Genomic DNA, 12,890 nt, shown 5'->3' on the forward strand with positions numbered 1-12,890 from the left:
ACAATAGCTATAGTTATTTTGCATCTTGCATTGGACTTGCTCTTAAGGGTGGTACTCCATTTGCTAACCTGATTTGTCAATTAGTAGTACATAAGGTTTAAAAACACACCTCAGCCTCTTGCTATCATCTTCACGTTCACCTATGACCCTCGGCTAAAACTTTAAAAAATGAAAGAGGCAAGTGAGTTTGGACGTACTGGAGTTCGATTTTTCTTGAAAAAGGATCTGTCACTCAATCGGTGTTGCGTATATGTTTCTCCGTTTTGGGTTTACGGTAGATTCTAATTATTCGCTTTCTGAGAATCTGAATTCTGAGCTCTTAAATTTAATACTGTTACTTTATTTCCTCTTGTTTCTTTGGGTTAACCGATCATGGTTAACATCAGCAGCAAAAGTAAATCTTTTAGAAAATGACCAAATCACGGCTCATCAAAGGGATGCACTTGAATATACTATCATCTTTTCAATAAGATCATAATCACTTCATGTCCGTTAAAACTACAATCTTCTTATCAGTCGTTGGTTTCAGGACATTCAGTCATTACATGGTTTTGCAGAATCTACATTCGTACCGGTTATAATTTCATATTTCTTCAGTTTCTCACCTTTCCTCAATGTCCGGCTATGCAGTGGCAGAACCAGGTCCGGACTTACTGATATATTGTGATTTAGATTATATATAGAAAAGTATAAACTACCGACGACTATAAGCTGTCGAAATTAAATTGCTTTCATAGAAAAATCAAATTCAAGTGCAATAGTGAAGGATGAATATAAGCATATTCTTATTCCCACAATAAACTAAAAGAAGCATTCTTATTTATAAACAGCTGGGAATTTATTCAATACATTTGCCGAATTCGAGTAACTAAGATACAAACTCACATCGATTTGCCCTCACTCATTTACAAAAGATGCAATTGACCTAACCAATGACACAGCATTGTCTGTTGTGGGATTATACAAATGAAACACATGATCCTCATCTTTCGTCTCAACAACTTCAATTTCTCCTCCCCAACCACTTTTCTCCAGTACCTCTTGGTAAAACAATCCCCTCTGCTTCAGAACATCTTTCCCCGCCACAAATATCATCACTCTCTTGCATCCGAGGCTCGATAAACTCGGATCCTTACTCGGATCGATCCACGGGTCATCCAACCCTATAGTACTCGGCTTGACAAAACTCCACAACCTGTCTAGAAAGTCCCTGCTCTGAGGCTCCACAGGCTCACCACTCAACGCTTCTCGTCCCCAAAAGTACGGATGCACCAGCACAATTCCTTCCACATTATAGCCCTCCAGCTTTTCGGTCCCAACACGGATAGCCATGTTGTGCGCTATATTAGCCCCTGCACTGTCACCAGCAAAAAACAAGCTTTCAAAATCAGTATACTCATTAAGCCAGGGCTCTGGACCGCTTCTTCGCGAATGAGAAGCGATCCAGTGCAAAGCCTCCCATGAGTCCTCATACGCGGCTGGCAGAGGATGCTCGGGTGCTCTGCGGTAATCAACTGAGACCACCATAATGTTTGCTTGAGCCACAAGGTAGTTGAGATGAATCTGGTAAAGAGGCGAGAAGACGGTTCCGATCACGAAACCTCCTCCATGAAAATATCCATGAAAATAAACAAGAAGTGGAAGCTCCTGATCAGAATCAACAGACTTCGGGACGTAAAGTCTGGCGGAAACAGAGTCACTAATTTTGACATCCTTAGAGTGGACGCCTGTGGCAGGATCGACTGAAGCAGGGACTGTTTCGATTCCTCTGAATCAGTGGATCCGGCCGTCTTTAAAGACCTGAAGAAGAGGGTAAAAGTCATGGACTATGTCATCATTGTAAGGATCCACGAGTGGCTGATCAAAATGAGAATTTTATATATTAGGAAGAGGATGGTGTTAGAGTTGAGTACTAGTGTGGAACTTTATAGCATCACCAACCGTACAAAACCATTAGCTAAAATGTTAGTTGACATACTAAAAATAAAATTTTTAGCCAACCTCATGAAAAATTCACACTCCAACCACACCTATCTGTTGTCTATAATTTTAGCCAACTTCCTCTATATGTGTCGAACCTCTACAGGTCTGTAAGAAATCTGTTGAAAAATTGCACAACATTTATTACCATATTGAACTGATATATTCTATTTTAAAATTTTAAAATATTAATAACATACTATTTTTAAATTATAGCCAACCAATATAGTCAATACCATTGAAGCATAATGTCTTACAGATTAAACAAATTTTACCTAATGTCTTACAGATTTAATTTAGCCAACGATTATAGTCAACTCCGTTGGAGATGCTCTTATATGCGTGAATGTGGTAGCTTATATATTGGCCATTCATAAAATTATTTTCTTTGAAAAGGACCGTATATTTGGGCCTTTTTTTCCACTTTATAAATTATTTTAAAACTACTGTATAACTTCATTTGCAATCTCGCAGTCAAAAAACATGATATATTAAACTTTTTTACAATTTTGACTATATTTTTATAAATAATTTTGAAAAATGAATTATTTTGTAATAAAATATCAATCTTCTAACAAGGACACCCCGTCAACGTTTTAACTTGGAAGACATGAACTGCGTTATGATTTATTTTATACAATACTGTAAACTATTTTCCGACGAAGAGACCTTATCAAACCTGGCCCACGATATTCTAGCTAGAGTAGGGCTGGCTGCATACCAACATTTTGCACCAATTCTTTAACAAATGATTGTTTTTTTAGAAAAGAAAGACATTAGGATAAAATATAGTCGCGGCAAAACACCCCACCCCACCCCACACAACCCCACCCCACACACATCCGAGTCGCGGCAAAACACCCCACCCCACCCCACACAACCCCACCCCACACACATCCGATACATGTTGGTAAACAAATAATATAATTGAAATAATTAATTGTTTTATTTTTTGTTCATTAATTTAACACATATAATTTAAAAAATTTTAAAGGTAAAAATGAAATCAATGATATTTCGAGCTATCCGAATTTCACCAACATCCAAAAAGCAGCAACATCAATCTTATCATATAAAAACCTTTTTTCTTATTAAACCTATGTTCAAAAACCCTAATCATACAAACTGAGATTAGAGAAGCGGCACCACAATTATATACATGTCGGATGCCAGATATAGACATGTCGAAAGAATCAACCCTTAATGAATGAAACACTCCAGGAGGATGGATGGACAAAACAACCACTTCAAAAGCATAGATACACGAACAATCAAAAAAATGTGAAAAAAAATCAACGAAAATGAAAGAAAACAAAAGGGTTGAGAAATGACAGAAACAAATGAGAGTAGGCAGCTCTTCAAACCAAATGACGGGTTTTAATTAGACGATTTGTCTGTATACAAAATCTCATAATTTTTTAGTAGAAATTTCTTACCCGTGCTTCGCACATGGGTAACACTTAAATTTTTAATTTTAAATAATTAATTGTTGACTTTTTTGGAGTGAGTAAAATTATAAAATACAATCAAATAAATTAATATTAATATTCTTCTAAATGATGATATCAAAAGATTATAACAAATTACGATCTCAATTTTATTTTAGATGAAATAATATCAATAATAACAAATTATCATTTGAATAGAATAATAAGTTTTTAGGAGCACTCTTACATGCTCTTATGTGATGTCTCTCTTGACTGGGATTGTCCTCCTTAGAGGGTATTTTGAAAGATTGTATTTGTTAGCAATCACTCACATTCAAAATGGTGTAGGTCTAGTAGAATTCGTTCATCTATATGAATTTCTTGTGTTGCACTATGTTTACAGCAGTTGGAAGATTTTCTGCCTTTGTTTTGTCTATGTTTTTGCTATAGTAGCATTTGACCATTGAGCCACGTCTTTCAAACTTGAAAGCTGTTGTTTAACAATATAAACACACACACACACAATTTCCAGGTTTACGATCAATACACACAAGTGTTTGCAGAGAAAACACACGCAAAAATTATATTAACTTCCACACCTATATAATACAGACTCGATGCATACATATATTAAAAAACTCAACTGCTACTCCTACAAAATAGGAACCACTCCTACCAATACTTCACTACCTACACTTATCCAACTGATCGTGTAAAATAGCTAAACAAACCAAGACCTATTCATACTCGGACAATACCATTGACACAACGTTTGCCAGCAAACTAAACAACTGACTCACATATTTAAAATAAAACAAATAAAACAAATAATTAATAACACCTAAATTTAAGATTATTCCAACAATCAACCCCTTAATCTTAAATTTGTCCGCCCGTCTGGCTTTCATCTTAACCCGTTTGGTTGGCCCGTCTGGCTAGCCTGTCTGGCCTTTTGTTTTGCCCGTCTGGCATGATCTTTCTTGAGCCCATGTGACATTCTGTATTGGCCCGTGTGGCCTTTCAATCTGAGCCCATATGGCTATTAAACTGAGCCCGTATGGCTATTCTTCCCGAGCCCGTATGGCTATTCTTCCCAAGCCCGTATGGCTTTTAAATTGAGCCCGTATGGCTATCCTTCTGAGCCCGTATGGCTATTACTTCTGAGCCCGTATGGCTATGACTTCTTTGACAGTATCGCACTTCAAATTTGCCCGTCTAGCACGCCCGTCTGACACTTAGACTAAAGAAAGAACTTCATATGCATCACATACTGCACATGATGATCTCTCCTGCATTTCATGGAAGACTTGGTTGGCACACTCTATCAAAACCAACCTTTTGTTCTCACTCTTTCTTTTCCGGCTCCCTCAAACTGCTTTATACATCTACTGCCACTCTATAAGCTCTGCTGCTACACTGCTGATAAATGAACCACCACCTTCTTGGAAACCATCTGTTATGCCTCCAAAGATCGATCGGTAGCTCTGATACCAAATGTTGTTTAACAATATAAACACACACACACACAATTTCCAGGTTTACGATCAATACACACAAGTGTTTGCAGAGAAAACACACGCAAAAATTATATTAACTTCCACACCTATATAATACAGACTCGATGCATACATATATTAAAAAACTCAACTGCTACTCCTACAAAATAGGAACCACTCCTACCAATACTCCACTACCTACACTTATCCAACTGATCGTGTAAAATAGCTAAACAAACCAAGACCTATTCATACTCAGACAATACCATTGACACAACGTTTGCCAGCAAACTAAACAACTGACTCACATATTTAAAATAAAACAAATAAAACAAATAATTAATAACACCTAAATTTAAGATTATTCCAACAAAAGCAACCAATTACAGAACACTGATAACAACTCTTGTTGCTTTTTTATATTTCTCCCCATTTCCTAAGGTCTCAAGTACACGAATGATATATGCAAGTTGACAACAGTGATCTCTTCTTGTTAAACTGAAGATGTCGTCTCGCGGATCATAATTGGACAAAATTAAACTGTTCTGCATGTAAATTTCTTATTATATGAAAATAAACAGATCAAGAGATACATATATTTTCGCGTGGTAGTCAATTAAAAAGACAGGACTATCAGTGTTTTAGATGAAGGAGGAGGGAAAACATGCATGCACAAAAAGAAGTTCCGAAAACCAAGCCTATAAGATCATAACACTAGGACAACACAACTTGTTTTATGTAATGAGTAGAGTAAACAGGTGTATAATTCCAGCCCTGCTCACTTGTCGCATTCAAGTAGTATTGTCGCATGACTTCTGATCCATACACATCCGCATTCTGTTAATATCCAAATGTAGAATAGTAGGGCTGATTCCCATCAACACACTTATATGAAGCAGCGGGGTAACTGTTATAGGTGGGCAGATAATAGAGATGTGAATAATCATCGAATTAGCAAATTTGCAAACTGAATGTGTGAGGACAAATTAAACAACAAAAGAGATAAGTCGAATCAAGATAAAAGGACAAATAAAGAACATACTTTATAGGAAGAAGAACTGCCAGCATCTAGATAATTTTAGGTATAATTTTACATAACGATGAATATAAATAATTCCATTGGCATAATCCTTAGTCCCTTTAGCAAATAATTTACATGATTAATTTATCTAAGGAAAATAGACAACCATTATACACATTACCTTGGGGATGCTCTAACAATAATTAGATGACCATTTTCGTTTCGAGAAATTTTAATTTCACATTGTTATATTATTTATCTTGATTATAATAAATTATAATTTCATGAATCTGTATCTCAATTAATATTTTAACAATTCTATGTGATTATAATATCTTGTGAGAGAATGTAATATCCAAAAGATACGGATTTATAAATTATTATTATATTAATAGAATATTATTTCTTATTCTAGTGGATGAACTTTAAATTGATCCTGTGTGGATTTATAATTTGCTACGTGTTTATCGATCTAAATTATTTAAATTTTATATTTAATTATTTCTATATTTGTATGAAATCTTGTGATAGCCTAAAAATATAAAATCTTTTGTAAAATTTGCTTTAGAAATTTGGATACGTTTTAAAATAGTTGGTGAATTTATTTTGAACTACATGCAGTTTTTCTAATAAAATCATATTTAATCACATTTCTTTGCGAAATTCATGAATAAATATGTAAATTTTTTTAAAAACCAATAATAATAACATATGACCACAAATGTGGGAAGGATGAAAATGTTATTTTGTTATTTAGAAAATGAATTTTGTATAATTTTTATTAAGGAAGAAACTATTTTATAAAGTAAATTGTATTTAATCAATTTATGCTATAAAGCAGCATTGTGAAATTACCAAATTGCCCCTGCTTTTTTTATAAAAAGGGTCAGACCGTCCCCATTTCTTCACGCATGCACACTATTCTTATCTCTTTCTTCTTCGTTTTCGCTCGGTAATTTCTCACCTCGGCATGTAGTGACAGAAATTGCGGGTGTTAGACTTGGGAGTCAATTTATGTACAGGTATGACCTTCAAAGTCACGATCGTCGAAAAAAGCCCTCATTGTCATTCCAAAACACAAGTGCGGTTTGCGTTAAACATAAAATGCAACTTTCAGTTGTCGTTAAACTCAAAACGCAACTTTAAGTTGTGTGTTACAGCCTAAACGCAACTTGAAGTTGTGTCTTTAAGCCTAAATGCAACTTTAAGTTGCGTTTTGTATATTATTTTGTTTAAATTTTTTTAAAATTAATTCAATTTTAAGTATGAATAAATCATTCTAAAATCCAAATATGAACCCTAAAATATTAAAAACTATTAATGTATGTTTTTAAATTAACTTTTTCATCTGGTTTCATTGTAAAATAGAGTTAAAAGATTGAGAAAAAATCCCAGCAAGTACATATAATCCAAACCAACAGAAAGTTTATGGACAATATATAGAGCATGGAAAGTATAACAAAATCTCAATATGCAATAAAAGGTTGATCAACACAGTATGATTTAAGCAGAATAGGTGCTCTTTATAGAATTGGAAATTGATAAGACGCTACGATCTAAACTAGGTGATCATCCCACGACAATATACAGTTTAATCATAATATATCTTGACTTTCACCTTTGATATAAAACTGTGCTCTTATAAAACTACTTCCCCAGTTACATCTCATCTTAACTGCTCTTTTTCTTGTATGTCAAGCTCTTTTTTTTGTTATGTGAGTAGCATAATATCTTTTCTTTTTACAAATTATGTAATGAAGTGAAAATTTGTTATATTTGACTCATGGAACAGAGACAATGACTGATTGGATGGGTATCAATTCCGATTCTTTCATAAAATGTGGATACCTGGGTTCAGAGCCAACAAATCTTGAGACAGAAAGCGATTACCATCATGGTATGCTGAAGGTACTCTCTAGGCGGCCAAGAACCCAACCCTACTTCAATACAAGGTGACTTCCAAGAAGAGGCCAATATATCTCATGTAATTTGGCTCAATTTTTTATTTTATTTAAATATTGCTAGCAATTGCTCCCCACTTCAGCTGCTTCATCTTTTTCTTGTTATCCAAGGTAATACAGATCAACTATTTTCTTAGCCTTCTTGTTATGGAAATATATTGCAGTTTTACTTGTTCCCCTATTCCCATAATTCATGTTTCTTTACTTTTTGATGCAAGAGGTTTCTAAGGTCTTAACCACACCAGTGAAATCTTTTACCTCAAATAATTCACCAGGCCCTTCGAGTCAAGTTCCCAAGTCAGTCCCTACCGAGATGGTTGACTTATTCAATCAGTTGGAGGCACAAATTCAAGAAGAAATTTTTGATGTGTTAAGGGTGCTTCCTCTTCAAATTCATCTGAATGAAGAAATCATCGAGGAGTATGAGTAGATTTTGAAAAAGCACATGTCTGGACGCTCTACTTGACCTTGTGAATGATTCGTTTTTACAAGACTTCAATAAAGTCTTGCAATTTTTGCTTGCCTTAGGAGGATCCCTTCACACTTGCAGCAGGGATTTTTAACTCTTCGTAGGGATTTGTCAAACTTAACCAGTAGAGTCTATGAGCTTCACAAGGAAGTGCATCGGGGCATGATTATGCCTCTCGTGAGGTCCAAGGAGTGAGAGGAACTGAAGTGCATCTTGGGGAAATATCGTCAGGTCGAAGATAATCTGGTGAAGTTAGAAAAAGAGAAAGACGCCAACATGCTTGGTATATCTAGGCTTCAGATAACGAATGCACAACTAAATAAGGAAGTCACAAATCTTAAAAGGGAATCGGCTAATAATATTGTTGGGGACAGTGGCAAATTGTGTAATGATGAATTATGGAAGCTGGAGTAGAAGATAGATCATATCTCATATGAGAAAGTTAGACTCCAGGCCAGTAATGAAGCCATAAGTGCAAAAATTATTAATTTTTTAGATAAAGCAAAGATGTTACATAAGGATGCCAATACTCAACATTATAGAGTACTAAACCTTGAGACAGGCAGCCGCATATGAGGGAAATGTTGAAATGCTATGGATAGGTTAGCTCACATGGAGCTAAAATGGAAGCAACGTGTTGAATCACTAGACTATTGAGTGCATGCGTACTATACAACATAAAGTTAATTTGAATTAATAGTCTAGTTATTCCACACGTTGCTTCCATTTTAGCTCCATATAATCCAACCTATCCATAGCATTCTCGACATTTCCATAACATGCGGCTGCCCGCCTCAAGGTTTAATACTTTATAATGTTGAGCATTGGCATCCTTCACTAACATCTTAGCTTCATTTGAAAATTGATAATTTTGGCATCTATGGCTTCATTACTAGCATGGAGTCTAACTATCTCATCTAAGGTATGATCTATCTTCTGCTCCAACTTCCATACTTCATCATTACACAATATGCCACTGTCCCAAATAACATTCTCAGCCGCTTCCCCTTTAAGATTTATGACTTCCTCATTTAGTTGTTCATTCCTCATTTGAAGCCTAGATATACCAAGAATGTTGGCATCTTTGTCTTTTTCTAACTTCACCAGATTATCTGCGACCAGAAGATATTTGCCCAAGATGCTCTTCAGCAACTCTATCTCCTTGGACCTCGCGAGAGGCATAACCATGCCCCAGTGCACTTCCATGTGAAGCTCATAGACTCTACTAGTTAAGTTTGGCAAATCCCTATGAAGAGTTAAGAATCCCTAATGCAAGTGTGAAGGGATCCTCCTAGAAGCAAGCAAAAAATGCAAGACTTCAAGTGTGAAAGGATCCTCCTAGAAGCAAGCAAAAAATGCAAGAATTTATTGAAGTCTTGCAACTATGAATCATTCATAAGGTGAAGTAGGCATTTATACATATGCTTTTTTAAAATCTTATCATACTCCTGGATGATCGCTTCATCCAGATGAATTTGAGGAGGAAGCACCCTTAACACATCAAAATTTTCTACTTGAATTTGTGCCTCCAACTGATTGAAGGAAGTCAACCATATCGGTAGGACTAACCTGGGAACTTTACTCAAAGAGGCTGGAGAATTATTCGAGGTAAAAGATTTCACTCGTTTGGTTAAGACGTTATACAACACTTGCTTTAAAAAGTAAAGAAACATAAACCAAGAGAGGCGGTGAAACTAAAACTGCGATCTATTGTCATAACAAAAGATAATTGCTAATAAAATAGTTCACCTAGATTACCTTGGGTAACACGAAAATGAAAAATGAACCAGCTGAAGTGGGGAGCAATTGCTAGCAATATTTTTTTAAAAAAATGAGCTAGATTATCTGAGATATATTGGCCTCTTCTTGGAAGTCACCTTGTATAGAAGTAGAGTTGGGTTCTTCGCTCCTAGTGTATACCTCGACATACCTAGATGGTAATCGCTTTCAGTCTCAAGATGTGCTGGCTCTGAACCCAGGTATCCACATTCGATAAAACAATCAGAACTGATACCCAGCCATCAGTCATTCTCCGTTCTATGAGTAAAATCTAACAAATTTTCACTTCTTTACATAATTTGTAAAAAAAACATATTCTGTTACTTACATAACAAATAAATGAGCTTGTAATATATTCAAGCAGCAATTTAGATGAGATGGAACTGGGGAAACAGTTTTAAAAGAGCATATTTTTGGATCAAAGGTGAAAGTCAAAATATATTATGATTAAACGGTATATTGTGTAATATTTCATTAAAAAGAGGAAAAAAACAGTTATCTATTTATATTCGCACAACGCTTAAAATTTATCTATAATTAGACGGGGCTTAGCATTACAACTTATAAGGTCAAGAAAATCATTTGCTAAACTTTGTATTTTAGACTAAGTTGTGGATCATTTTGATACATAATTTTTGTGAAATACACTATGTCTCACTGTTGTGTTTTGGTTAGATTATATTCTCCTCTACGAAGGCATCCTAATGCATATTTACATTCACACGCTCAAAATATATATATATATATATATATATATATATATATATATATATATATATATATATATATATATATATATTGTAGGTGTGGTTTGTATGTCATGACATTATATATATATATATATATATATATATATATATATACACACATCATATATACATCATTCTGTCCATATAATTAGCATGAATATTTTGTACCTACGTGCATAGTAATTATAAATCTTTTAAACAATTAGTAAGAAAAAGCGTATGATTGATAAGATATGAAAAGAATATGCAGTTGCATGAACAATTTCACATTTTTTACATTACAATATTACTTTAAAATACAATACACTTGGAAAATATGCTTTAAACATATAAATATAAAATAATTGAACTTACATCAATATTGTTAGGGGAAAGTATGACAATTATTACAAAAGTTTGTGTTTATTGATGTATTTATATCAAAAACAAAAGGCATGTTAATTAAATTTAAGATTTAAGATTCTCATCAATTGAGTTTTTATATTAATACAAAATATATATACTTCTTTGACAAATGAAAAGTGTGTGCGCGTGTGGGTGTATTTGTTATGGACAAATTTAGCTAGGCTCTTGTTGGGCCGGGTACGTACCTAGCTAATATAGACAAATATAAATTTAGCTAGGCCCTTATTCAGCCTGGTATGTACCTGACTGGATTGGCTAAGTATTCGGTCGGGTATGTATCCGGCTGGATTGTCATAAGGAGGGGCGCGACCCTTGAGGAAGTACGTGCTACTTGGTAGATAGTTAGACAAGAAGGTGAATCCATGTCTGAAACATGGGGGGCGCCCTTAGGGGCCTGCATCTGGTTCATATGAAATTATTTCTATTATGAAGAAGGCTCTTCCTATGGGAGAGTATGTTGTTGAAAAGACAACCCCTCTGGAGAATATTGAAGACAACTTGTTATAAGAAAAGTTGTACAGTTGCTATTAGGCCATATCATGATCAACGAACCTTGATTTCATATGTCTAATAGACTAAAGAATGTAACGAACAACACCTTCATAAAGAAAGGGCACTCCCTCTAAGGGGTTAGCTGTTGAAGGAGCCGACCCTCTAAGGGCTCGACCTCTATGTGGAAGGACGCGGCCCTGGAAGGGCTCGGCCTATGTCAAAAGGCGTGGCTTTTGAAGGGCCCGTCCTCTATGGAAGGTCGTGTCCTTTGAAGGGCTTGGCCAATGTGGGCGGGCACTACCCCATAATGGAAGTACCTCATGTTTATGATCTGGTAACGAAGAGTCACCTGCGCGGACAGGGTGCGTCCCTTAGGGCGCATCCTCTGATGGAGAGGGTGCGTCCCTTCAAGGCGCATCCTTTGATGGAGAGGGTGCGTCCCTTGAGGGCACATCCAATGATGGAGAGGCCCTTCCCTATAGAAAGGGTGTCTTTCATTCGATGATCTTGGAATGGCTCAGCCCATGACTAATAGACAGTACTCTTTGTGGCTTGGCTAAGTTGTGGTGTGGTAAGGAGCATCAAGAGAGGGCGCGCCCTCTAGGGACGCGGCTATTGAGAATCAGTTTTTAAATGCTTAGATATGAATGAATACCCCTCTAGGGGATAATATCGAAGACAACCCCTCTGGGGGACATGAAGACTACCCTTTCGAGAAATACGAAGATCACCCCTCCGGGGATATGAAGACCTAGGCATCCAGGAGCCCATCCGGCGTGGTCTACAATTCTCAATATACAATTTTCCGCTCATAGCACAATGGAATTGTCCGATTATAGTGTGGGGGCTTGAAGTGATCAAAATTCTCATTGAAGGCCCTAGGGGTGATCGCAGTGCGGGCGGTGCGGTTTTTCTCTAAAACCGCAAATCAAATCGCACATGCGGTTTGGTTTAATATTCAAACCGCAACTGCACCGCGCTAGCATAAAACCACGTAAACCACATCACAAAAATGCGGTGTGGTGCAGTGCGGTTTGCACTTAAGAATACATATTTTTAGTTGAAATTATGAAAAAATTTAAATATATGGAAACTAAAAAATTAAAGCAAT

The 12,890-nt window shown here is 35.8% G+C and overlaps 1 protein-coding gene across 1 annotated transcript; it reads right to left on the bottom strand.

The window, feature by feature from the left end:
* Positions 1-897: 897 nt before the first annotated feature.
* LOC108202287 (probable carboxylesterase 2) lies at positions 898-9,560 on the bottom strand. The gene is made up of 2 exons (XM_017370674.2): positions 9,197-9,560; positions 898-1,727 (listed from the first exon to the last, which is right to left on the bottom strand). Exons 1-2 carry the CDS (start codon positions 9,558-9,560, stop codon positions 898-900), a joined length of 1,194 nt encoding a protein of 397 aa, XP_017226163.2.
* Between the last annotated feature and the right edge of the window lie 3,330 nt (positions 9,561-12,890).

Source organism: Daucus carota, chromosome 9, assembly GCF_001625215.2.
Source record: "Daucus carota subsp. sativus chromosome 9, DH1 v3.0, whole genome shotgun sequence".
In the NCBI taxonomy this organism is placed as follows: Eukaryota; Viridiplantae; Streptophyta; class Magnoliopsida; order Apiales; family Apiaceae; genus Daucus; species Daucus carota.

Coding starts and splice junctions, on each gene's coding strand:
- LOC108202287 (XM_017370674.2), bottom strand. CDS start 9,560: ATGGAAGTGCACTGGGGCATGGTTATGCCTCTCGCGAGGTCCAAGGAG. Junction 1,728..9,196: donor TTTTCAAATGAAGCTAAGAT/GTTAGTGAAGGA, acceptor ATCCTGCCACAG/GCGTCCACTCTAAGGATGTC.